Source organism: Daphnia magna, linkage group LG2, assembly GCF_020631705.1.
Source record: "Daphnia magna isolate NIES linkage group LG2, ASM2063170v1.1, whole genome shotgun sequence".
Classification (NCBI taxonomy): domain Eukaryota; kingdom Metazoa; phylum Arthropoda; class Branchiopoda; order Diplostraca; family Daphniidae; genus Daphnia; species Daphnia magna.
In genome coordinates, this window is record NC_059183.1 from 18,324,060 (window position 1) to 18,347,756 (window position 23,697).

The following is a 23,697-nucleotide window of genomic DNA, read 5'->3' on the forward strand; positions in this document are numbered from 1 at the left end:
ATATGAAAGACAACCTATTTAAAGTGTTTTCATTCCAACACATACATAAAAATGGAAGAAAAGAACGACAGATAACATACCATTAATTTTTATATGAATATTCCTTCGAAACACACACAGTTTAGAAAATAAACAGACATCGATTCAATTAGTTACAAGCAACCAGCCATTACAGGGGAACAACAACGCCATCTAGTTTTATTATTTTATACCCAATGAAAAGAGATATTACTTTTACAAAAACGGCAAAATTTAGCGTTTTACGTGCTTGATCGTAACTATTTCAGACAGTTAACTATATTTCCCTCTTGATTTACCAAACACATTTATTTAGCCTAATTCACTCAACTCCTAGCATTACAAAATGTATTTCATAACGACTTACGAACCATCACACAAAGCTTTTTAAATTTAAGGTTTACTTTTTTCTTCAGTTTCTTCTACTTTTGGCACAAAATCAATGGCCACACTGTTGATGCAAAATCGTTCACCTGTCGGCTGTGGCCCATCTTGGAAAACATGGCCTAAATGAGCTTGACACTGAGATTAAAAAGGAATAAAAAATTACATCTGGGATCTGGCCTGTTAAGATTTTTTTAAACACGCTTTTATACTAGTAAGCGACAATTTATGTAAGGCTTCCATTATTTTGCATACGCGACTGCTACGGTTGGTAAAACACTAACCTTCACGCACACGACTTCAACTCTAGGTCTTCCTTCAATGGAGTCATCTGGTCTTCTTTCGACGGTCTCCTTTTCTACTTCGTATGGAAGCGTTTTGTAGAATGAAGGCCACCCAGAACCAGAATCGTATTTGGTGTCAGAACTAACGTGTTTAAGAGAAAATAAAAAGTCAGAATTGAAAATTCCTGTAAAAACTACTAATAATAACCATGGTTGTTGTACCTGAACAATGGGCTACTGCAAACGATGCAGATATAAGTTCCAGTTTCATGGTGATCATTATACTTTCCCGTGAACGGCTTTAGATGAGGAAATGATTAAAGCTCGATCCAAAATATATTGATATTAGGAACTTACATCTTCGGTACCCGCTTCCTGTGTAACATGATATTGCTCAGCCGTCAAATTTTTGGTTAAATTTCTGCCACACGATCCGCCGCCACAGGACATTTCTATATCAACGCAGAAAATCCAAAAAGACAAGATGAAATGGTGGAGAGTTATTGGCAATTGCTGTCAGAATAAGGGTCTCTGCGACCTATTCTGCAATGTCTTTTTCAATATTTAGACGATACTCCAAAAGACACACCTTAAATATCGACAATCGTTGAAGCTAGAAACCCAGAAAATTATTTTGTCTTTTGACTCTTAACAGAGCGTGAGCGTTAACGATACGGAAGCTGCAAGGAGACTGCTTCGATAAACACCCACAAGTCCACATGCCGCGATATCCTATAAACCTAAACCCTCTCCCATTCTGTGAAACCAGAGATGCATGAATAGTCAAATATTAGTATCTTGACACGTACATACAACGAATGAAGATATATAATCTAAATAACAATACAATGGACTCGAAGCGAAATCTAGCCTTAATAGTTGCGCACGGCACAGTATCGACGTGCACACGGCACAGCAAGTAATATACGGAGCAAAGTATTTTTACTCCATATTACTACTGCACTCGTGTTTCATAATGAATTAATTACTTCGGCTTTGCCAGAGATGAGTTACACCTCCTGATGATCGCCGTGCTGGGAAATAAATGCGACCTTAACGAATGAATTCTCTTCTTGAGTTCCACACAGCGAAGACGAGAACCCTATTCAAATCTGTGATCACAGATCATCTTGCTTTGGTTGGTGTGGAACAAAGATGTAACATCAGACCTTGGGGCCTCTAATAACCACAATTATTAATGCGTAAAAAGTTGAAGGTCAATAAACCAAAAAGTATAAATAGAATCTGGATACTCAGACAAGTATTCTTTTGATCCACTAGTTTACATCTAGCTTCAAATACATCACAAAACAATATAAATTCATCATTATTCTTTCTCACTTCCTATAAAATTCAAGGATGCAGAATTAATGCAGAAGCGTTCTCCTGTTGGCCTTGGCCCATCATCAAAAACATGTCCTAAATGTGCCTTACACTGAAATATTTAAAGCCAAGTTGAATAACAAGCAGGATAATTTTACTTTTAAGTTAATACTCACATTTCTGCACACTACTTCCACCCTTATCATTCCATGACTGGCATCTGATATACGTTCTACACTCTCCATTGACTGAGACACTTCCAGAGTCTTGTAGAATGATGGCCATCCAGAACCCGAATCATATTTGGTGTCAGAACTACAATATATAAAGCACTGCATCAAATGGAAGAAAAATGTTCAATGTAAAGAAACATACCTAAATAGTGGACTGTCACAACAGACACATGTATATGTTCCTTTTTCATGATGATCGTAAAAATTGCCAGTGAAAGCCTAGACACACATTTCAGTTATTGTGAACACAAAATATGGAAAATATAACCCTTACCATTTCTGTACCTCTTTTCCTGGGTCACTTTAAACTGTTGAGGTGTAAGTTTTTTTTGCAAATCCTGACAAGAACCTTTGTTTTGGCAGGACATTTTAGCTATGTAAAAGATTTGAAAGAATTATCCAACTTGTCTCACTTGTTGTTCTGACTAGTTTCAACCTGAAGGAAGTAGTATAAGAAATTGTCCACTTCGTTCACGCGTTAGTTGCCACGTAACTTTATTCAGTCCTAGTTGGCTGATTTTAACAGCCCTGGTAAACGCTTGACAAAACATCTAATGGTAAAGATAAAGCGCGTGTTATGTAATTCAGATGTGACTGAATTCACTTGTCACTAACGCAACGATGTCAAGTTTCTTATAATTCCGATCACACTGAAAATGTCATAAATACGCAAGGAAATCGTTTCAGTAATAAGAAAAACCCATGAGCATTTAAGCAACGTCCAATGTATTCAACAATTGCAAAATAGTCGATACACAGAGATATGCCTTGCAAAGCCTAAGCTTTGGCGGGAGCCGCAGGAGTTGCAGCTGCTGCAGCAGCCGGCGTCTTCGACTTCTTTGTGGGACCCATGAACTGGGCTTTGTCGGCCGGTGTTTGGAATCGACCGTGACCGAACTTGGAAGAGGTATCGATGAACTTCAACTCGATCTTCTCCAGAGCAACACGCTTAGCGCTGGTAACCAAAGCCTGAAGAACAAAATGAAAACTATTAGTTCAATCCTCTAGAATTCTCGAATGGTTAATTATCCAAGTTGCCTCAGTCCTATCATTAAATTTCACGTGGTTCTCATACAACAAATTGGCTCTTTTGTTTATCATCATCAGCGCTAAGATGACGTAGATTAGAAGGTGGCTTACCTTACGAAGAGTGATGACACGTTTCTTGGGTCCCATGCAGCATCCCTTGATCATGACGAAGTCATTGTTTACTTCACCATAGTGGGGGAAACCGCCCATTGGGGTGATCGATTTGTCTGTCAGATCATACTCAGTCGAGGCATTGTTCTTGATGACCTGTAACATTTAGTAAAAATTAGTGGTGTAAACTTGAGTTGCTGAAGCGGTGTATCTAACCGAGGTGATCCACCAAAGCAATGTGATTACTAAGGTAGAGCATAATTGGTTAGAACCCTTACTTTACGAGTTCCTCTAGCACCGGAGTGCTAGAAATAGACAAACCGGTGACTCTGAGGCTCGAAGAGGAAAAAAACAAACGACCTAACGTACCTTGCCCTTGCGGGTGTGAATTCCTTTGCCAATACGGTAGATCTTTTTGTTCATCTCAGTACGATGATGGTAACCCTTCTGACCTGCGCGAGCTACGGTAAACTGTACACGGGACGGATGCCATGCTCCAATACAAGCGACCTTGCGGAGACCCTTGTGGGTCTTGCGGGGAAGCTTGCGTGTGTGCCAACGTGATGTCACACCTGAGTTACAAAAAAAAAAACACATTACTCAAGATGGCGAATTAAAACATTGTGCTGTACAATGACTGAATGATCAAAAGGAAGGCAACATAATCTCAACATGGTTCTCTGACAATGCTATTTAAGCAGTTTTCATCATTTCAAACAAAACTTTATCAATATTGATCAATAAATTACCCTTGAATCCTTTTCCCTTAGTGACACCGATAACGTCAATCATCTCGTCCTGTGCAAAAATGGACGTAATTGGGACGGACTTCTCCAAGTGCTGACGAGCCCAATCCACCTTCTGGCGCACTGTTCCTCCGTTGACTTGGATCTCCATCATGTGAGCTTTCTTTTGACGTTGACGAAGAAGTTTCATCTACAACAAATAGATTATTAAAACGGCCCATTCGGAAGTCTCTAAACCAAAATCCCACCTGAGTATGAGCGATAACACGGATAACTTTGCAGTAACGCTTCATAGCCCGCAATTCCTTTTCAATGACTTTCTTGCCCAAATCATCTTGCCACTTCTTTGAAGCCTTGGTAAAGGCCTTCTTCTTGGATTTATACCTTAAAAGGAAACAATCATTGTAAAGAGAACCACATGGGGACAAGCCTCATCAGTCAAACTGAGAGGAGACCATGAACCCAATTAGATTCAAAGCTCATGGACAGAAAGCCAGAGGAGCTAAAGAATTAATGAGCATTGTAATAATAAAACGGAATTAAGAAAGGTCATCAGTTCGCCCTAGTTCAAGCAAGTCTGTCTTCAGGCATTAAGCTCAGGAACCATTTTAAATCATCACTTGACCATCCTTAGACCTTGTAAGAAATTCAAGTACCAGTTCTTGTAGAAGCGACGACGACAGTCTTCACCAATGTGCTCAGCCCAGACAGTCTTCAAAGCTCGGAGACCTTTAGGAGTGGCAACATAACCAACAATGCCCACAATAACCATGGGAGGTGTTTCCAAGATTGTAACAGCCTCGACAACCTCCTTCTTGTTAACCTCTGCAGAAAAAAAATTTCACTTGTTAAACTTTATACTGTAAATGCAAGCTGAATCACTAGATCCGGCGACAGCACCAGGAAATAGAGAATTCTACTAAAAAGATATTAACTTACTGGAGCCTGGCTTGTCGCATTCTCGTACAATGTGGGTCATACCAGCTTTGTAGGCCAGGAAAGCTGTCAAATGAATAGGTTTCTTGTGATCATCACGAGGGAATGACTTCACGCGACCACGATGAGAACGACAACGCTTCTTGGGGTAAAATCCCATGGAGCCATGGCGAGGTGCGCTAAACTTCCGGTGAGACTAATAAAAGACGGACGTATTTAATGCTAACATTCACGTGCATGATTAGAGCAAATTATCGTTGACAATCAAATGGTAAGGAATGTATCTAAGAAATTTTTCGCAAACTAATTTAATGGAAGGATACTTTGCTACATTCTGAGTTGTTTGAGGTTAAAAATGTGCTTCTTTAACATAATATAAACATTTTAACGTATTTGGATTAACTATTAGCCCGATGTTTCGGGATAAAATCTTTGGGATGAAATACACAACTTACCATGCTGTCAGACGCCGGATGGAAACAGAATACAGGAATTAAGAAGAAGGACGAAGGAGTATATATAGTTTTACACCAAGAGCTCAGCCTGGTTGCCAGATAAAATGTACCTTATACGCAATACACCAAAAAGAAAGTCGGAAACTCTAAAACAGAACGCAACAGAAATGGACAACTGAAAAACAATCTACAGTATAAAATAAACCAAAAAATTTTAACCATTCAAAATAAGCACGAGATACAATTAATTATGTATAAACAGAAAAAGACGCGCTCATGCCGTCATGCGTAGTCATGCGCACTCAACTGGGAAAATATTTGAATATTTTAGTTTTTTATTTTCCAATTTTGAGGTCATAATAAAAATAGCTTACTGAATACCAAATGTAAGAAGACTTTCTTGGGTTTTTACTAATATTTTTTTTGCAATCATAAACATTTATTTTACGTGTTTTCCTTTTTGTTTTCGTCAAAAAAGTCCGTAACCGCAGGTATTAAAAGCTGGCAATCTAGCACGGAAAGTGATGGCCGACTTGTAGTCGTCTGTCACAAAAACCAAGGAAAAATAGGCTTATAGCTTTGAAAAAAATTCTGAAATTTATCATAGTTTTTTGCTATTTGCCAATCTTAAGCAGAAATGGAAGATCCTCCATCATTGAACGACAAAAGTAATTCTTACGTGGAATTTATTAAAGCAGTGTATCGTACTGTGGATCGCCCAGTTACCTGGTTAAGAGGTAAGATAAAAATAAAATAAATCCTTTAGCACTTTATTTTGTTAACAGTTATGTATTTTTGTCAACAGAAAAAGTTGTCGTACCTAATCGCCCTGACAATGTTTATTATCATCAAAAGTTTCGGCGAGTCCCCACTATTGATGAATGCTACACAGATGATAGGGTGTGCCACTTCGAGGCCCAACAGCAATTCAACCGTGACAAGTATGTTCAAATTTTTAAAACACTTACATCATCATTGATACATTTTAAATGCAGGAAAGTAGATGGTGAAATTGTGCAGCTTGTGCGTCAGCGCTACAAGGAGTAAGCTGAAAAGTTTGACTCTACAAACAAATATTATGCTTTACTTCATGATATTTAACATATATCTGCTTGTGTAGGTGTCTCATCGCTGAGCAACCAGATCACACAAGAAAATGTGCTAAATTGCAGGCTGACTTTCTAAAAGTATCTGAAAATTTCTGCATGAAGTGTGAGTATCTTGCACAGCCACATTATCATCTTCTTCCTTTATTCATTTTTCTAATTTTGTGTTTAGATGCGGACCTCGGCCCTCTCAACAATGTCAAAGATGCCTACATGAAGCAGAAACATCGCATGCTGTGGGAGAGGAGGCACGGCAAAGTGGGCACCGGCATGAAGAATCAGGATGCCCTTTAAACAAAAGATGGCTCTCCGTTCAATTGTTGGATAGCTATATCTGTGTAATGGTCGCAATGTAAACACAATAGAATGAAGAACTACATAGACGATTAATTGAAGTAGTAAAGTTTTGAAACTGTTGATTTTATTAATATCCGTTTATTGATTGAAGACACATCATACACAATATACACTCAGGGAGGGAGACAATGTCAAAACGATGAATTTGTCACAATGGAGTTTGCTGATAAACGCTCGTCAAATCTCCAGCAAAGGCGACTTTGCGTGGCATAGTCGACGCTCTGTGAATACCAGCGATGTGTTTGCTAGCCTCGCGCATCTTTGGCCTGTAACATGTGGCGTAGTGAATTTGGCAAGTGCAGTCTCGCCCTTGTTGGGATACTAGTATCGCATTCCGTGTTGTTAATATACATGGGACTGGGCCTGTTTCCTGCACCGGCCGCAAGAAACGGCGGTATATCCGGATCTCGTTCAAATTCTTCATGGAGAACAGGGCGGCCATGCCCCATAGTCAGCAAGTCGCAATAGGGCACGTGCATCTACAAATACAAACAGAGTAAAAAGATTGGCGTTTAAAACTCAGTCTGTATGATGTTCCCGAAAAATCCGACTTAACATACGTTCTTGAATTGAAACCAGTTTCTATTTGTCCTCTTTTTTTTTTGCGCTTCTTCTTTTGCTTTCTCTTCCAGACAATCATAATCCATATCGGACACGAAAGACGGAAACAATAAAAAAGAGCGAATGGAACAGTATATTTATTCGAAAAATCCTCCCCCGGAGAGGGCCGTCAGAGCTTTTATTGTTTTGATGCGCTTAAAATACTGGCCGCCATTTTGTTTCTTTTTCCCCCTTTCCCGACCGCTTGCTACCCCCCTTATGTCTTCAATCTCTTCTTCGTTATTTCGAAAATAAGGACAGCGGAAAAGAGTTGCTTAAACTGACGAGTGCCTCAAGACTCTATTTTGAGTCCACCAAATAGTGCAAGCTCTACATAAGCACAAAGACTGGTAGTAAATAGGAGAAGGGATTTACTCTAAACCCCGTTCACAGTAATTTTCGTTTGGCGTGGGGGGACGTGGGAGGGTAATAAGTTCCCCGCACAAATCGTGAGCGCATGCAGCTGCACTTGTGAGATGACAGAAGATGGACGTAAAAAGACATAAAGATCGGCCAGCAACTATATATGTATTTTAAAAGGCTGCCCAACCGATCTAGTTGTTGTTGCAGCAAGCCAAACTTCAGCCGTTTATATTTGATACGAGCATGTGTGACATCATTTAGACGGTATATACATTCCATTTTCAGCGAAATTGTTCAACTTTTCAGCAATCAAAAACGGCTGGGCGGAAAATGCCATGCCGCCCAGTCGTCTATAGATTAAGAGGGCTACTTTGGTACTAACACAGCTAGCGGTGTCCAAACTCTAATATTTAGACTGTATGCATACACATATACGTACTGTGTCCATTTGGAGAGGAAGTAAAGACCTCTGTTTGATGCTTAGTGTCTGGAAAGCAAGTTTCCGGGAATTGTTGTCGGAGACGACAGCTGTCGTAGAGACTCGTAAATAATGAGACACACCACGTATAGAAAGACAGACCCCCCCCTACCCCGTTGCTTGACTAACGATTCGTGACGATCGTATCCCCCATCTCTTAACGTACGCAACAACTCCCAGAGCCGTGCAATATCACGAGCAATTCACGAAAGAGAAAAGGTTAACTCACACGTAAGTTGAAAGGACAGTAATTTTTTTTTTCAATCAGAGACACTTTCAACGCAAATTGGAAAAGACAAAAAAAAATGAAATAAAAATCCTTTGCAGCTATACAACACACTCAACGCCTCTTGTCTATCACTTGCTGGTGAAAAGAAAAAGGGAAATCTTGTTCTCTTTGATTTGTTCTTTATATCGAAGAGTGTTGGAGCTATAAAGATAGAAAAAAGGGAAAGAGATCAATAGAGAAGGAAAGCAACGAATCGGAAGCTACAAAAATACAGACGTGAAGGGGAAGGGCCGGCAATCACAGCAACGGCTTCAGGGGTTTCTTTTTTATTTTGTTCTCTTTGTCAATCAAAAGCGAAACGAGAGGGAAGAAAATACGATTAGATGTTGGCATTACAGACACACGAAGAGTGGGCGCGGCGGCTCAGTAATTGGAAAACGAGACATGGGAGAAAGAGAGAGAAACCTTTGATGGGAAAAAGGGGCCTTGATCATCTGCTGGCGTATTTTCAATTATCGGGTGAATATATATCGGGTATACACTCACGTGCGTTATGCTTTTATCAATCCCGACATGCGAATTCCCGCCAATCGTTCCGCTTGAACTTGCTCACTTACCCCGTGCCGCGATCAAGAACAAAACTTCATTTCCAACCACACCAACCTGTTGGAATTTTTCGAATGATCAATCAACGTCTACCAACTCATTTTCTCCAAGTCCTTGTCATTTTAAATAATATAACAGCTAGAGATAAGCCGATGATGGCATGATATTACAAGCTTATCGTAACACGCAAACCAAAGCCTGATTGCGCATATTGATTATTCGGCAACAGACATGGCGCATCCATTCCTACGCAAAAGATTTCGAAAGATTACAATATTAAAACGTATAGTACTTGTTGGTTGTGATGGTGCGTGACGTCAGCAATGGCTGAAGACGTCGGACTCGGAGCTTCGATCGAACGCTTTTCCATCATCATTAGAAGCGAGGCTGAAGAAAGCGGAGAACGTTTGGATGCCGATGTCTTTACTAGAAGATGACCCGCAAGAGGATGGGCCCGTGTTAGTTGTCATCAGCAATTTAGCGGATGAAATGGCTGCGGCTTCCGCTGCCGCTCTAGTCCGACTGGCCCATTTAAATATGTGCGTGTGCAAAATGATGTAAACGGCGGCCGCCAATTCGGAGCTGACGAAAGCGGCCAGCGCCGCGTAAAACGACCAACCGTAGCGGAAGGATGGAACGAGCGCGGCCGAGACAAGTCCGCTACTAGCGGCTGATTGTTGTTGTCCTGTCGGCGCCGCAATCGTAGCGGTCAATAAGCTCCTACTGTCCGAGTACAAAGCACTTCCAGCAGCTGGCCCAACTGCCGCGTCTCCGTTATAGAAACGCTGAGATGAAGAGACGGATGGCCACCCACCAGAGTGGCGCGACGATCGCAGCGAAGGCAGGCTGAACTCTTCGTGAAGGACGGAGACGAAAATGATCAATCCGCTCCCGAGAGACAAGCCTAATCATTGACAGAGGCCATATTTTTAGATTGCCATTACATTAAATTATACAATGTGCACTAAGATAATACAGGAGGTCGTCGTGTACGTCTACATGCGCAATGATCAAGACGGGGGGAAATCTCCGGATGCATAAGGTCTACTGTCATATATAGAAGCAAAAGCTGATTGTGTTAAGTATAAGTATCCCTTTCATTCTGCACGCGTTCTCATGGTACGGGACTTGGGATATAACAAGGCGATTCATTATTCATCATTTAACTACGCTAAAAACAAAGTGGGGAGAGGATGGTCTAACAAACTTGATTCGTATCGTTTTTTTGTTGTTGTTGAAAAGCCAAATTTAGATTAAGTGGAATAACAAAAACGTGTTGTTTGACGTTTTGCTATAGAAATTGCCTTAATATCAGAAGGATTTATGAGACACGCAACTCGATCACGACGTTGTTGTGTGTTGCCGATACAACATGCAAGTCTAAAAACACCAGCTGAAAACCGGGGAGGGGCTGTTTTCTTTATACAAAAGGCAGACACGCGACGCCGGTCAAAACACAAACATGCAGCAAAATGATTCAACCATCCGCGCTGAAAATGCACATCCAAGCGGGAACTCGATCGATTTCAAACTCGACTTCTACTTTTTGAACGAAACGACTTGAGCCATCATTTTGCCCTCTTTTGTTTTCTCTCTTCTTTTTTTTTTTTTTAAGGGTTGAACAGTTGAACCCCCCCCATAAAAATGTACTACAATTTTTGTTTTTATGGCCTTGTTTAGCCTTTTGGCGGGAGCGTTTGGCGAGGATGATGCAACGAGCGGAAGAAACGAAGGGACAGACATAGAAAGAGAGAAAAAAAGTTGAAGAAATAAAGGGGGAAGGGAAACTAGCTGGAAATAATAATAATAAAAAAAAGGCAACGTTGTAAAACCCGAAAAAGGACGGGCGTAGTACAACAACACATTACACACAGACATGCTATATTTGCGTTACGAGCGTCAATACAAAAAAAAAAAAGATTATAGTTTGTGTTTAAGCAAAGAAAAAAAGGGAGGGAATAATAAAAACGGGGAATCGGATACAGACGCTTTACGTTCTTTTTTTTTTAATGAGGCCGCGAGGGAGTGGCCGACAAAAGATTTCCTACCCTGAAGATTAGGATTTCTTTTTCCTTCATTATTCAACATTTTCCCTGTTCCCTATTTCTCTTAAATTCCATCTCCACCCGCATTTTAAAAGTAACTTTATTCTACTTTAAATGTTGTGCGTTCATAATTATTGCAGTCGGCAATCATCACGGGAACGAGTCTAATATTAAAACTTACACTCAGCACGTGCATTACATAACGCACAAGCCCTATCAATTATGGGTTTGAATTGCTTGTATTTTCGCTCTGTCTTTCATTTATTTTGTTTATGATTTCTGTTGTTGTTCTTTTTATTCAATTACAGTCATACAAAAACAAACAAAACAAACCTGCTGCTGTTTCTATATTAGATGGAATAAAGATCAAGGGCAAACAGACGCTGCGTGGGCCAAATGAAATTTCTTTCGTAACTCTCAACGTCATCATCGCCCACCGTCTGTGTGCAACTTAATAGAGAATGATAGGACAGCACCATAGCGCTACGCAACGCGCTGCAAATGAGCAGGTAAATAAAGGCCTGATGACGTCAGAAAAATGAAATTCCTCCGTCAAAGACGTTGGAATTCAGCGTCGTTGCCTCTTTTCACTCGTTCATAAAGTAATAACCTTAAATAAATTATTGTTATCGACGAAACAGCAACAGCAGGTGTCTGCCTGCCTTCTAATATGCGCAGCCATTTTATCGATCGTGGTTTGGCCTGGCTCGTATTTAAAACGCGCATAATAGCCCACCCAGAAATGTCCTTCCACTCTGTGGATGTGAATCGATAGATACTTGTCATACGATTGGGAACGGTTCTGATTTTGATTTGTTCAAAGTTAATTATCGTACCTGCTAAAATGTGCAATGAACTGCAAATGAGAGTTCGATCGGGGCCGGTGCAACGTCCTCCAATGGCGATGATGACAGCCACCAATCCGAGAAAGGTGCCCAGCATAAAACAAGGTGTAGCGTACCTAATTTCAGGTGGGAATAAAACCCAAAATTCGATTAGCGAAATGAGGTTTTCAAGGCCCCGGTTTGTGTTCCCTGCCGATCCGATCATCGAGTCCAATAGCTTATTAAAGCCACCGTCTTAGTTAAACAGATGTACAATGCGTAAAGAGGCTGAAAATGTGTGTCATTAGCAGAACCTGAAAATGATAAGCCAACTATTGTTAATTGAGCATCCCCCTGTACGTCCGCTGGCGTCGGACGTGTAAATCGGCGGACATGTGCAACAGCAACGCGTGTTTGAATAAATGAAGGTGGGCAAAGGCAGAAGAGAAATCAATTGTGATTTTAATTAGGTGATGCACACGCTTTCCGTCATCAGCCTTTGGCCATTGCATTGAGAATTCGCTGTTATCTGCCTTGGCCATTTTAGCCATAATTAACAGAACATATCCTTAATGGCAAACGGCTGTTTCTCTCACCGCGTGACACACAAGAATTTCGATGAATTAAAATTGGTTTAATAAAACATTCACCACTTCGCAGCGAACAAAGCCCGAATTGCATGGCGTTCCAATTACCTGAGTTTGTTGAGGAAATCAGGTGTGTATTCAACGTTCCTCCATAAGCGGAAGCTGAGACCAGTCAACGGCCGCCAGTTGGTGTATTCGAGCGGTGCGCACGGCAAATTCGGCAACACTGCAAAATCACCAAATACACAACAAAAAAAACGATTTTTACTTCTTACCCATCAAATTAAGTTACGTCTAACACACAGCGTATGCAACGTATATGTTTCAATTCTTTAGTAGATGGACAACGATGATTTTGACATCTATATAGACGGTGCGACTAGAAGAAAAGCGATTCCGCACGGCCGCATTCATCTTCAATTAGACATCACATTTGACAATTCCAAATTGAAACGAGCAAAGAGACGGCAAGAATTGCACGTATGCCTGCTACATAACCACGAACATAACAATCATCTTTCTTGGCATAATTTATGTACAAGCAGCCACGCGGTCTTTGGAATCATTAAACAGAATTTCTCATCTCCTTCATGTTTTATGCGTCTAAAACTATTGGAGGCGGCCTGTCGAGTTAACCAAAAGAGCCGGTCGTCTATGCTGCGTAAAACATCACATCGGGAGGACAATGTTAAGTACCATATCTTTTTCCTGGTGCTGCCACCACATCTACAGTCCCTACGGCAAAGACCCGGATGTTCTGTCTTACGAGTTTGAATAATTCTAGTAGCACCTTACGGACTGGATGAAAAAGAAAAGATCACATCAAACGACGAACGTCAGTTCCAAGTTTGAATTTCAAAATATTCACGTTCGAGAAAAACCTTTTTGGACTGCCATTTTGTATGCGAAACGGTAAAAAAAGGTGGGGTTTTTCGCAAACTGCGGATTAAATAATTAAAAGGTGGATGAATCTCGACTGTCATTTGCCAACTAAGTTTCTACATGATGTGTGGCTGTCCGTCTACTTTCTCACTGGAAGTTGGTGGGGAATGAAAGACAAAAGAGAATGTTCGTGACGCACACCACTCGATCATGTAGTTTGGACATGTGTACACACATATATAAGACGGCTGTGTGTCAGACATAAAAAGAGGCGGTAACCTTAGCCACACATAGTTCTTCTTGGTTGGTCACAATGACGCTCAAATATTAACATCTGTATATATATATATATATATATACTAAACTATGTATATAGTTGCCGGTTCCCATTTTTCTCACTCTCTTTCATGTCTTTTCTTTTCCCCCCTCTTCTCTTTTGACGCGTCTTTAACAACTCGCTGTCGTCCCTATCTCGTCCATCATCGTCTCCGTAATTTACATCCTGAAATTCGCGGATGCAACTGTAAAAAAAAATAAAATGCCGATATGAAAAATGTGATGTTGCACAAACCCCGTGCCATGTGCGTGTTAAGTAGACAGTATAAAATCCTATTTTATGTGTGTCGCTGCGAAACGCAGACAAGGCATTTGCGGTGGCCGAAAAACAAAACAAAAACAAACCGGATAAACAATCGTATAAGTATATAAACATCATTTTTATATAGCGGTTGTTTTAGTGTACATTTAGTGGCGTTGCTGGATGCGACAGTAAAAAAAAAAAAATGCGCAAAACACAGCGGAGCGCCAATGAAAACACGGAAATTAAAACGAGCCAATAAAAGAAGATGAAGAACGATAAATGAAGATGGTGTGTGTGTGTGTTTGTGTAATATAGCGATGCATAAATACACACAACATACGCATATAAAACAAGCGGCAGCAACGCTGCATATGAAACCTTCAAACACATCGGGCTATCTTTGCGCGTATATATACAGCATCTATATAGAAAGAAAAATTGGTGGGCATGTTTCCACCAGGAGCGAAACCCAATCACCTTTCCTTTTTTTATTCGTATTCTGCCTTTAAGCATTGCCCCCAACCCCCCTCCAATTTTCAAATCAAATGGTATAAAGCGCACCACAAACATACACAAACACAAAGAGACGGGGATGTTGTATATACACATACGGGAGGAATGATCAAAGCTGTGCTGGGTGACGAACGATAACGACCTTTCTCACCGAATTCAATCAGCACGCACACACACCACATCCGAATTGCGGCAACGACATCATGAATGAGTTTCTCCTTTACCCCTCCCAAATAAATAAAAATGAAAATGAAATAAAAAATCGTGTGTATGAGTACACAGAGACCGCCATCAGCATATCGTATATACACACAGGGATCAGACTCCATCTACTCCCGAAACGCAGTGCGTTGCTATACAGTGACATCTACAGAAGTAACAAACATGGGATAGCACGACTACCAATCACGGCGTTTTCCGCAGTTCAAAATGAAACGATGAATTGATTAACGACGTAACGAATACGCCAATGAATACGACATTTTGAGTTATTAAGTACATGAAAAGGTTCGTTGGGTAGCCGTCTGTGTTTGTTGCTGCGGTTGTCCGTGTACAGAAACTCGTACGGCGAGACGCACACACAATGTCATGTGTGTGTGTGTGTGTCTTATTGGGTATGAGAGGAAAACGCTATACGCCCAGCTGCTCCTGATGTGGAAAAAGAAAAAAAACTTTCCGTCGAGTGCTAATTAAATTCCCGGTGAACGACACGACTGATCGTGGCAGCCGCTCTTTTCTCTTTCAATCTTATGTAATAAAAAGAAAATCGCTTTTCCCTTTCGGCCTCTATGTATATAAGAAAAAGCAAATCCGTTAGGGCGGCATTCTTTGCTCGCTGCCCTTATTTTCAAATGTAATTTTCTTTAAATACTGCACGGGAAGAAGCGTGATGGCTCCTTCCACTTAACCCGCCCCAGCCGCTAACTCTTGCTGTTGCTCTTCTTATGCCATTTTCTCGTATAAATTTCCGACGCCCCCTCACGCACATTTGCTCCCCCGGTTGTTTGGCCATGCTGCGCATCGTAAAGTGCCAAAGGCCTTGCCCCCCTCCCTCATCATCGTCGATTACAACAAAGCACAATAAAAAAAATATCTAGAATAAAAAGAAACATGGAAGGAGAGAAAAGAAAGAGAAAAAAGACATTTGCCATCAACGTCTCGGCGTTAGAATATGATGATTGATCGATAGAAACAAAACTGGACATTCTCGTGTTTACTGTTTGAAGTGGAGAAGCCACTCTGTTCAATGATGAGCCATCTTGTTATAACGTCGCTGAAAAGGACGTTTTGAAAAAGTGGCGATGCACGATTTACAATATGTTCTATATTCAAGTTCCTATGTGTGTATACGTAGTTGTGCATTCAAAATTGGTGTGAAATACATCAGATTTTCGGGAGGGTGCAACTGCGTGCCAACAGCCGTCAGCGACAGTTTCAAATGGATACACGTGATAATATAGCAGCCAATATCAGATTGGCTGTGAAATTCGTGCGTGACGTTTGGATGAAACGATACACACACAAAAACAAACGTCGACAGCTTCTATGGTATTTATTTTTTATTCAGTTTTGTTTCCCCTTTTGAATATATCCGTTGCGGCAGAGCACACAGACACCTCCCTCCGCCCGGATTTATTGGGGATGACGCACTTCCAGTGGCAGGTTCATTATTAGTCTTTCCAGCAAACTGTTCTTCATACCAATATTGTGTTTTTAAGAATGTAACGAACGATCTGATTGCTGCTTTAATTACAGGCTGCAAAATGACGTAGAACCATAAATTCGAATTCAAACAGCATTCTCTATATGGTCTATTAAGAGTCACATATTCTTCGAAGCGGACGGATGCCAACGTCAGAAATCTATACACACCTACGCAAGTATTAGTCGTTTCCTTGGCAACACCTTGTCAACGCTTTTCGCGTGCATCAAGTAATCCAATGGCTACCATGTTAAGAACCAACGAATCCGCCTGTAAGCAGCGAGTAATACCAAACAAACGTCAAAACAGAAAACAAAAACAATAAAACAACGAATTAATGAATTAATTGGGCGGGTGATTGAATTTCGTGATCGACGCGTCATATTGAGCGAGAAAAATTATCGATAAAATATATATACGACCATTAATGTTATTATTGTCTGGTCAACTGTCTGGCCATGATGGAAGACATCGAAAAGACAACCTGCTGGATATATAATTCACAGACAACGAGTGTACAGTGCGGCTCTGTTATATACAGTACGTATATCTTATTGCTGACCGAGCTTAAATAAATAAATAAAAAAAAGAAAGAAAGAAATGTATATATGACAGCAGGAAAAAGATTCATTATCTCCTTGCTATTCTAGATAGGGTGGGGCGAAGGGAAATAAAAATAAAAGGGAGGGGGGGGGAGTCATTGTACATTCTCCGGATGCGTGCGCGGAATGACTCGTCCACCACCGACGCAAAAGAGGGGGAACAAAAAATTCCTGTGGATATTCGGAATAAAAGAATGATTGAGCAAAATATATATACGAACGAATGACGTCGTGTATGTCGAATCTATGGACGAGTGTGTTGGCAACGAGCCACACACACACACACACAAAACATTGGGATTATTGAAGCGGGAAAAGGCATTTTTCAAAAAAGAAAAATGGATACAAAACAATTGAGATGTTTCACAATAACGGATGTTGTAAACTTGAATTCGACCAGCAGCAGCAGGATTTACGAAGTCAGTCAGGCCAAGTCGTTGCGAAGGAGCGATGCGGTCGAGCAAGACGGATGGCTTCTACCGTGTGTGTGTGTATATATATACACTTAAAAACATACTACGGGGTATATAGATCCGGAATAACGTTCATAAAGATTGTATAGAGTGGGGTGTCGTCGCCATCGGGTCCGCTATTATAACATGTGTGGCAACATCACCATCGTATCGATTTAACCTTAACCCCAGATTTTCTTCCGCTTTCTCTTCTTGTTGTTTCCTCGAGTCCATTATTTGCAGCCAACGCTCCAAACACCATCTCTAGTCACTAGTTGAACAATTTGGCTAGCAAAGTTTGCATCTTATGTGTCTATAAAACAGATACGATTCAATTTTTGCTTCGTTCTTTTTTTTTTTCATCCACTCTCTTTGATATTTTTCACATGGCCAAACAAGCCTTTGGCAGTGTCATATAAAGAGGTCTCTCTTAACACTTTTGAAAGCGGCACGCACAGCTAAACTTCCTTATTAATTCCGAAGATTACACTTTGTGTCTAAAACCCCCCATTTTCTTTTGTTTATCAGCAGGTGGGCTATGTATTTTGTGTTTTTTTTTTTTTTAGTTTTGCATATGCACACACAAACTTTTAAAACAAAATAATAATACCGCCTTCCCACCCTGGGGTAACAACAACCAAAATGTTTGAAGACAAGAGTGGGGGGAAACATACACACGTTTCACTAATATATAAAGCACGAGAAAGAAAAGCGATCGATAAAGCAAAGAGAGAAGCATTCACTAAACAGCGAGTTGTTACGCTTGATTATTTCCGTGTTGCGCCCGATGCTCCGGGTTCCCTTTTTTTGTTTGCCTCTATTGTGTGTATACGTATCGTACGCAAAACAAAACAAAACGTGCGCTGGGTATAACTTGATATACATGTTGGCTTGTATATTATATACATACGCACGTCATAATGGGCCCACCATATAAAAGAATTTGTTTTGTTGTTTTTTTTTACAGCCGATGTTGTGCTGGCTTTTGTATGGCGTCAGAAACGCTTTGGCCGAATTTCTTTTGTAGTTTCCAAAATGCGAACTCGCAATTTGAGCCGCGTTCTTTATTCAAATGTGTCTATATAGTTGGCGCATTGACGGTTATTGAACTTGCAATACTTGTATAATATATACAGTGCTGTTTTAAATAGAATGAATGTGAAGGTATATACAGTACGCCTATGGGCGAGTCCGAAAATGGCGGGACAAGCTTTCCAGTGGGGAGGGGGGATGTAATAGGATGTAATGAAACGGAACAAATCAAAGGAAACGGTAGAAAAGAATTCCAATCACTGTTCACTGGTCGTCACGCACACAATGAATGTTAATTAGATTCAATATCTGAACAAAGCTATTGACTTTTCATTTTTGGCTTTTGATTGAATCAAATTTATTGCCATAAATACTTGTTAGGGGCATACAGATCATTGAAAACAAAAATGGCTGTCTGAAATATCTTATTTAAATGAGAGAAAGGGACAAAAAAAAAAAAACGACTTGACAGTGAGATCGACTGTCTAATGTAATAATAGCTCACGCTCCACGGGAGAGGAAAGCTACTTTTAGTTGCACACAAAGAGGATTACTAACGATATCTGCATACAAAAAAAAAAAAAGGCAAATGAGAAGGGCAAAACAGAATAGACAAGACTGACAAAAGGGAAATATTTGATGAGCATTAAGATTGTCTCCCCCGTATCCCTGACGACTTTTGATGTTTGATTTTGCTTTTTAAATGTATTAATATTATTCTGCTAGGATGACTTCCGAGAAATCCTATCGTCTATCAATCCTATCGTCGACGCCCATGTGTACTGATACGTAATTTATTGTGATTTATCCTCGTATTCAAGCAACAGACCTCTCATTGTTATGAAACGTGCGGGGGTCACCGAACACACCCTTCTTTTAAATCCCTTTCCAGTTTCTAATAATCAAATTTCGTATACAAGTTCTACTCGTCAATGCGCCCCTATTTTTTTTTTAAATGGCCAAAATCTTGCGAAGATAATCGATGTATATTCAGAAGTTGATACAATATCATCCATCGATCTATATCAATGAATATAAAAATCGTCGTTGGGGACTTTTGGCTACCCCAGCTGCCCTTCCATTCCATCTTATTACATTATCGATATACGTAGTCTACATATATACAGCGTAATTCCCTTTTCTATCTGTTTGGTGCATTCTTACCATGTCCGTCGCTTTCTTAATGCAATTGAGCGAACCGACCCAAGAAAAAGAAAATAGAAGGGCGGATGCTGCTCCTGCCATTAACCAAGCCCCCCCCCCTCTCTTCTAAAAACAAAAAAACAAAAGAGATGGATGTGTCCAAGGGGGGTAGGAGGAGGCACATCTTTTTTTCCCCCTGTTCTTTCTTTCATATCCTCCAGAAATACGTGTCACACCCACACACAGCCTTTTGTAAATGATTGAAATTACTACTACTGGACATTCGAATTTAGTGTGTGTCATTCATCTATCGATCGAGTAACATACAAGAGCACAATCGAAATCAGGATCAGAAAAATTCAGATAATTCCGTTTGAACGAATCCCTTCCCCGAAAAGAAATCAATTGTCCATTATTTGTGACAACTTTGGACAATTGCCAGGGTTCAATATCTTGGGAGAAATAAAAGAGAGAAGGAGCGCAAAGAGGCAACAGAGTACAGCATCCGCACGATGGATATGTCCATCTGTATGTATAGAACGATACACACGCCTATTTCTTTTCCCCTTATACGATATATAGAACCCCGTTATTGACGTTGGAGCTGGGCAGAGGCCGTGAGAATGTACCATCATTTCTACACCTACACATTCCAATATTAATAATAAAATAAAGATGAGGAAAAGATGTAGTTAATCCCTACGCAGAGATACTGGCTCTGTGATGTGTTTATACACATCGCTATATCCTTGGAGATCGAACACGATTTAAATATTGGTTACGATAGAATTGATTTATCCTTTTTTTTATTATTATCATCATTTTCTTGTTTAAATCGCGCAAACTTCCGCCCACCATTTTCAGTTACATGAAATAAAAACCCGATTTCCTGTACATTTTGTTGTTGTTGTTGCGTAGCCGCATTTGCTGTAAATCGGAAAATAAACGAGTTGTCTGCATGTGGACAAGACAGCCGATTAGGATGGGGAGGGGGGTGTTACACGACGGCCAGCAAAGTCGACCACGAATGGATTTATGTCTTTCCATTTGATTTTCCTTGGCCAGTAAATCCCAACGCCCCCCTTCCTCCTTCAACATCGACGTGGCCAAATCGCAAAACTAGAAAAAAGGACTGCGGCAAATAAAAAGAAAAACGCAAATTTTCTCTAAACAGGACAAACAAATGAAGCTGAAATGAACCCTCCCATTCTATTATTTCCGTCCCTTCTTTTCTTATTCGCTTCTGTTATTTCGCAGAAAATCATTTCAAAATTGTTTCTTTCTTTTCTCCAGCGCAAACAATAATAATAATAATAGAAAAAAAAACTGTTGTTATATACGACTGGAGAAAAGAGAGAAGCATAGAAAGAAAAAAAATATATATAAAAAAAAAAAAAAAAAAACATGTGGGGGGCACGCGCGTTATTGATCTACTGCTATCCACACAACGGAAATAGCGGAGGAAGTCGGCACATTTCTCGTGCGCGCCTATATCATCTGTATACTATATATAACATGGGGAAATGTATCTTTTCAATGATTTCTCTCTCGCATTTTCAGCCATTCAATTTTTGGGAATATCGTTGCCAAACAATCGGAGCAACACGTGGAGAAAACGAATTAATCAAAAAATAATTATAATTTTTTTAAAAACAAATTTTCGTTGACTTACCGACACTGGAAGGCAGTTCTCCCTTGAGAACTGGACAGGCACGAAACAGTCCGACGTGGAAGACGACAATCAACGTGCGCCTCATCTGCTGCTGGCCGTCGGCGCCAACTTGCTCGTCGTCTTCGTCTTGTTCTTCGTGACGCAACATGACAACTTGATCATCCATCGGCTGGCGGCCTTCGTCTTGAGCGTAATAATCATCGTCATCATCGTAATCGAATTCATCGTCTTCTTCGACGGGAGGAGGGCGCGTGGGCGCTACCGTCGTCGTCGGCCGGCTCGTTCCAGCTGACAACGACGGACTGAGCGTCACGTTCTCCATCGCGTGGATGGGCAAACGCTCCCAATTCGATTTGGCCGCCGCCAGGTCTGGACGACTGGTGGCGAAACCGCTGGCCGTTGCTTTCGTCGTCAGGGACGACGAAGATTTCGATTGAGTCGATGTTTTGGAACGACTGGGGATCAAACTGCCGTAACCCGTTCCAAATAAGAGCGGCCAGTCTTGCGTCGGTGGCAAGTCGATCGGTTCCCACGTGTCGACCCAGTTGGTGGTGCCGGCCAGAGCGGCCAAAGAGCAACCGAAAGCCGCTAGTCCAGCAACTAGCGCCAGGAATGAGACGCACTTATTGCGATAAAGTCCCGCGTTGTTAGACGAGTCTGTTGCTTGACGACCACCTGATTCAGAGTCTTCTTTAGACGGGCCGTCCGTCGTGGTCGTCCTGAACGATGCGTCGTTCGTTCGGCCTGATGGATCCACTCCCGTCTCGATTGGAATCTCTGTCCGGGCAACGTAATCCGAACTGTAAAAACTAGGCAGATCGTACAGTCCAGGCTCGTGATTGGCCCTCGTCCTCTTCGTTCTATTAGCGTCCACCACCTGCTGTTGCTGGCCGCTAGGCACCTGTTAAAAATAGATTGGCTCATTTTTAATTATTATTTTTTTCCAATCATTAATGGCCTCTTCACGAAATGATTTGCAATTATATAATTAAAATGTACATCCTAACGGAATCAAAGAGTAAACGGCCAAAAGTTGTCTGCCTTTTGCTCGGCCTTTTGTTTTACGATTGTCTTGCACGAGTTTCGTGTGTGCAAAGTGGTAAACTCAATTGGACTTTATTTCCCTTGTGTGATGGACTTTTTGTTTAGTTTTTGTTTTAGTTTTTTTTTATCACGGTGATTATAGCGAACGCAAGCGGTTCTCGTTTTGCCGCACTTAGCGCTTATCTTTTCTTTGGGGGGGGGGTTCGCATTTTCAACGAAACGTTAAAAGCCTTTGAAAATGAAGCAAGTTTCAAGCTACAACGTTTGGCACTTTGTCCTGATTTAACTTTGGTTTTTTCTCCAACTTGCGCATTTTTAAAACACTGACCGGGCGTTACCATCCCCCCCCCACCCTCCGTCAAAGGTAATATACAACGGGTCTTGTGAACGTTGCTGTTTGTAGTGAATTGGGGCTGCTCCATAATTCAGCGTGCGTAAAAAAACAAAAAAACAGGCAACAATTAAATAAAAATCATGTCGGCAATCATGAAGTCGGCTTATTATGCAACTGGCGTGCTAACTTTCTAATTCAAGGCGCAAAGTTTTCTATCATTCCTAATTATCAATGGGCTCAGCCATTAACACTCGATTGAATAATCGCCAACAGCTGGGCTAATTCACATTGTAATCTAATGTCACACTTCATTTGAAAGAAATATTTACCGCCATTTTGTTTTCGCTGTTTTTTCTTCCTTTCTTTTAAGAAATTCAAGAATGCGCGGCCTTTTTATGTATGAGAATTTGCACTCAGAAGAAGGAAAGAATGAAAACTAACACGACTTCTAGACACTTTCTTTTGTTTTTGTTTTGTTTTTTTTGGATCTTGTTGTTGCGTTGAACTGGAGGCGATAAAAACCACTGGATCACTTTTGTTGAGACGATCCTCTCGAGTCGTCAGACACGCACGCAAAATGTCAAAAAACAAGTGACTTCTGTTGTTGACTTCGGGCCGCTTCGGGAGATGAACATGTAGAGCAAAAATAAAAATAAAAGCTCCCAAATGTTTTGACAACTGATGGGCAAAACGCACTGGCGCTTGTCTGCGTGTCTTGAGAGGTTTCGTTGGTTAGGATACGAACGACAGTCGAGCAAAACTAATAAACACCAACACGTTTTGTTTTGTGTGCGTGTTAACGTAAAACAGCCGAACATGGATGAATTTGACGCACGATGTTAAAGATTTTTTTTTGAAAAGCGGATGGTCGTCGACAACAAGAATGAACGTCAATTGCGGAGTGTGGTAATATACAGAAGAAAGAGATTGGACTCGGCGGTGAGAAGAACGGGGGAGATCCGGTTGGGCGGAAGAAGCCAAAGCGACTGAACGCCTTGGCGGACGGGAGTCTAGTGATCCCTGTGCG

At 40.9% G+C, this 23,697-nt stretch overlaps 5 protein-coding genes and 1 pseudogene across 6 annotated transcripts; 1 reads left to right on the forward strand and 5 right to left on the reverse strand.

Annotated features, from left to right (window-relative positions):
- Positions 1–308: 308 nt before the first annotated feature.
- LOC116915851 (peptide methionine sulfoxide reductase MsrB) lies at positions 309–1,824 on the reverse strand. Of its 2 annotated transcripts, none has more exons than XM_032920990.2 (5): positions 1,676–1,824; positions 1,044–1,138; positions 909–985; positions 687–828; positions 309–540 (listed from the first exon to the last, which is right to left on the reverse strand). In XM_032920990.2, exons 2-5 carry the CDS (start codon positions 1,134–1,136, stop codon positions 412–414), a joined length of 441 nt encoding a protein of 146 aa, XP_032776881.2. In that variant the 5' UTR covers positions 1,137–1,138; positions 1,676–1,824; the 3' UTR covers positions 309–411. The 2 variants fall into 2 exon arrangements, with proteins under 2 accessions (XP_032776881.2, XP_032776879.2); XM_032920988.2 differs by lacking the exon at positions 1,676–1,824 and adding an exon at positions 1,276–1,438.
- A 106-nt stretch (positions 1,825–1,930) lies between these two features.
- Positions 1,931–2,857, reverse strand: LOC123466367 (peptide methionine sulfoxide reductase MsrB-like). Its single transcript, XM_045169335.1, is given in 6 exon segments — positions 1,931–2,121; positions 2,186–2,324; positions 2,385–2,461; positions 2,517–2,528; positions 2,530–2,615; positions 2,679–2,857. Coding segments are annotated over 6 exon segments (537 nt in total). The 5' UTR covers positions 2,794–2,857; the 3' UTR covers positions 1,931–2,013.
- Positions 2,858–2,951: 94 nt separating this feature from the next.
- On the reverse strand, positions 2,952–5,668 carry LOC116915850 (60S ribosomal protein L3). Its single transcript, XM_032920984.2, has 8 exons — positions 5,520–5,668; positions 5,068–5,260; positions 4,785–4,953; positions 4,377–4,512; positions 4,132–4,318; positions 3,752–3,954; positions 3,383–3,538; positions 2,952–3,211 (listed from the first exon to the last, which is right to left on the reverse strand). Exons 1-8 carry the CDS (start codon positions 5,520–5,522, stop codon positions 3,020–3,022), a joined length of 1,239 nt encoding a protein of 412 aa, XP_032776875.1. The 5' UTR covers positions 5,523–5,668; the 3' UTR covers positions 2,952–3,019.
- Positions 5,669–6,013: 345 nt separating this feature from the next.
- On the forward strand, positions 6,014–7,042 carry LOC116915852 (NADH dehydrogenase [ubiquinone] 1 beta subcomplex subunit 10). The gene is made up of 5 exons (XM_032920991.2): positions 6,014–6,256; positions 6,325–6,460; positions 6,515–6,562; positions 6,640–6,731; positions 6,798–7,042. The coding sequence occupies exons 1-5, from the start codon at positions 6,157–6,159 to the stop codon at positions 6,917–6,919; spliced, it is 498 nt and encodes a 165-aa protein (XP_032776882.1). The 5' UTR covers positions 6,014–6,156; the 3' UTR covers positions 6,920–7,042.
- Positions 7,041–8,375, reverse strand: LOC123469958 (annotated as a pseudogene).
- Positions 8,376–8,659: 284 nt separating this feature from the next.
- Positions 8,660–23,697, reverse strand: LOC116915848. The gene is made up of 6 exons (XM_032920983.2): positions 23,000–23,697; positions 21,293–22,193; positions 12,823–12,940; positions 12,140–12,264; positions 9,551–10,162; positions 8,660–9,315 (listed from the first exon to the last, which is right to left on the reverse strand). The coding sequence occupies exons 1-5, from the start codon at positions 23,003–23,005 to the stop codon at positions 9,576–9,578; spliced, it is 1,737 nt and encodes a 578-aa protein (XP_032776874.2). The 5' UTR covers positions 23,006–23,697; the 3' UTR covers positions 8,660–9,315; positions 9,551–9,575.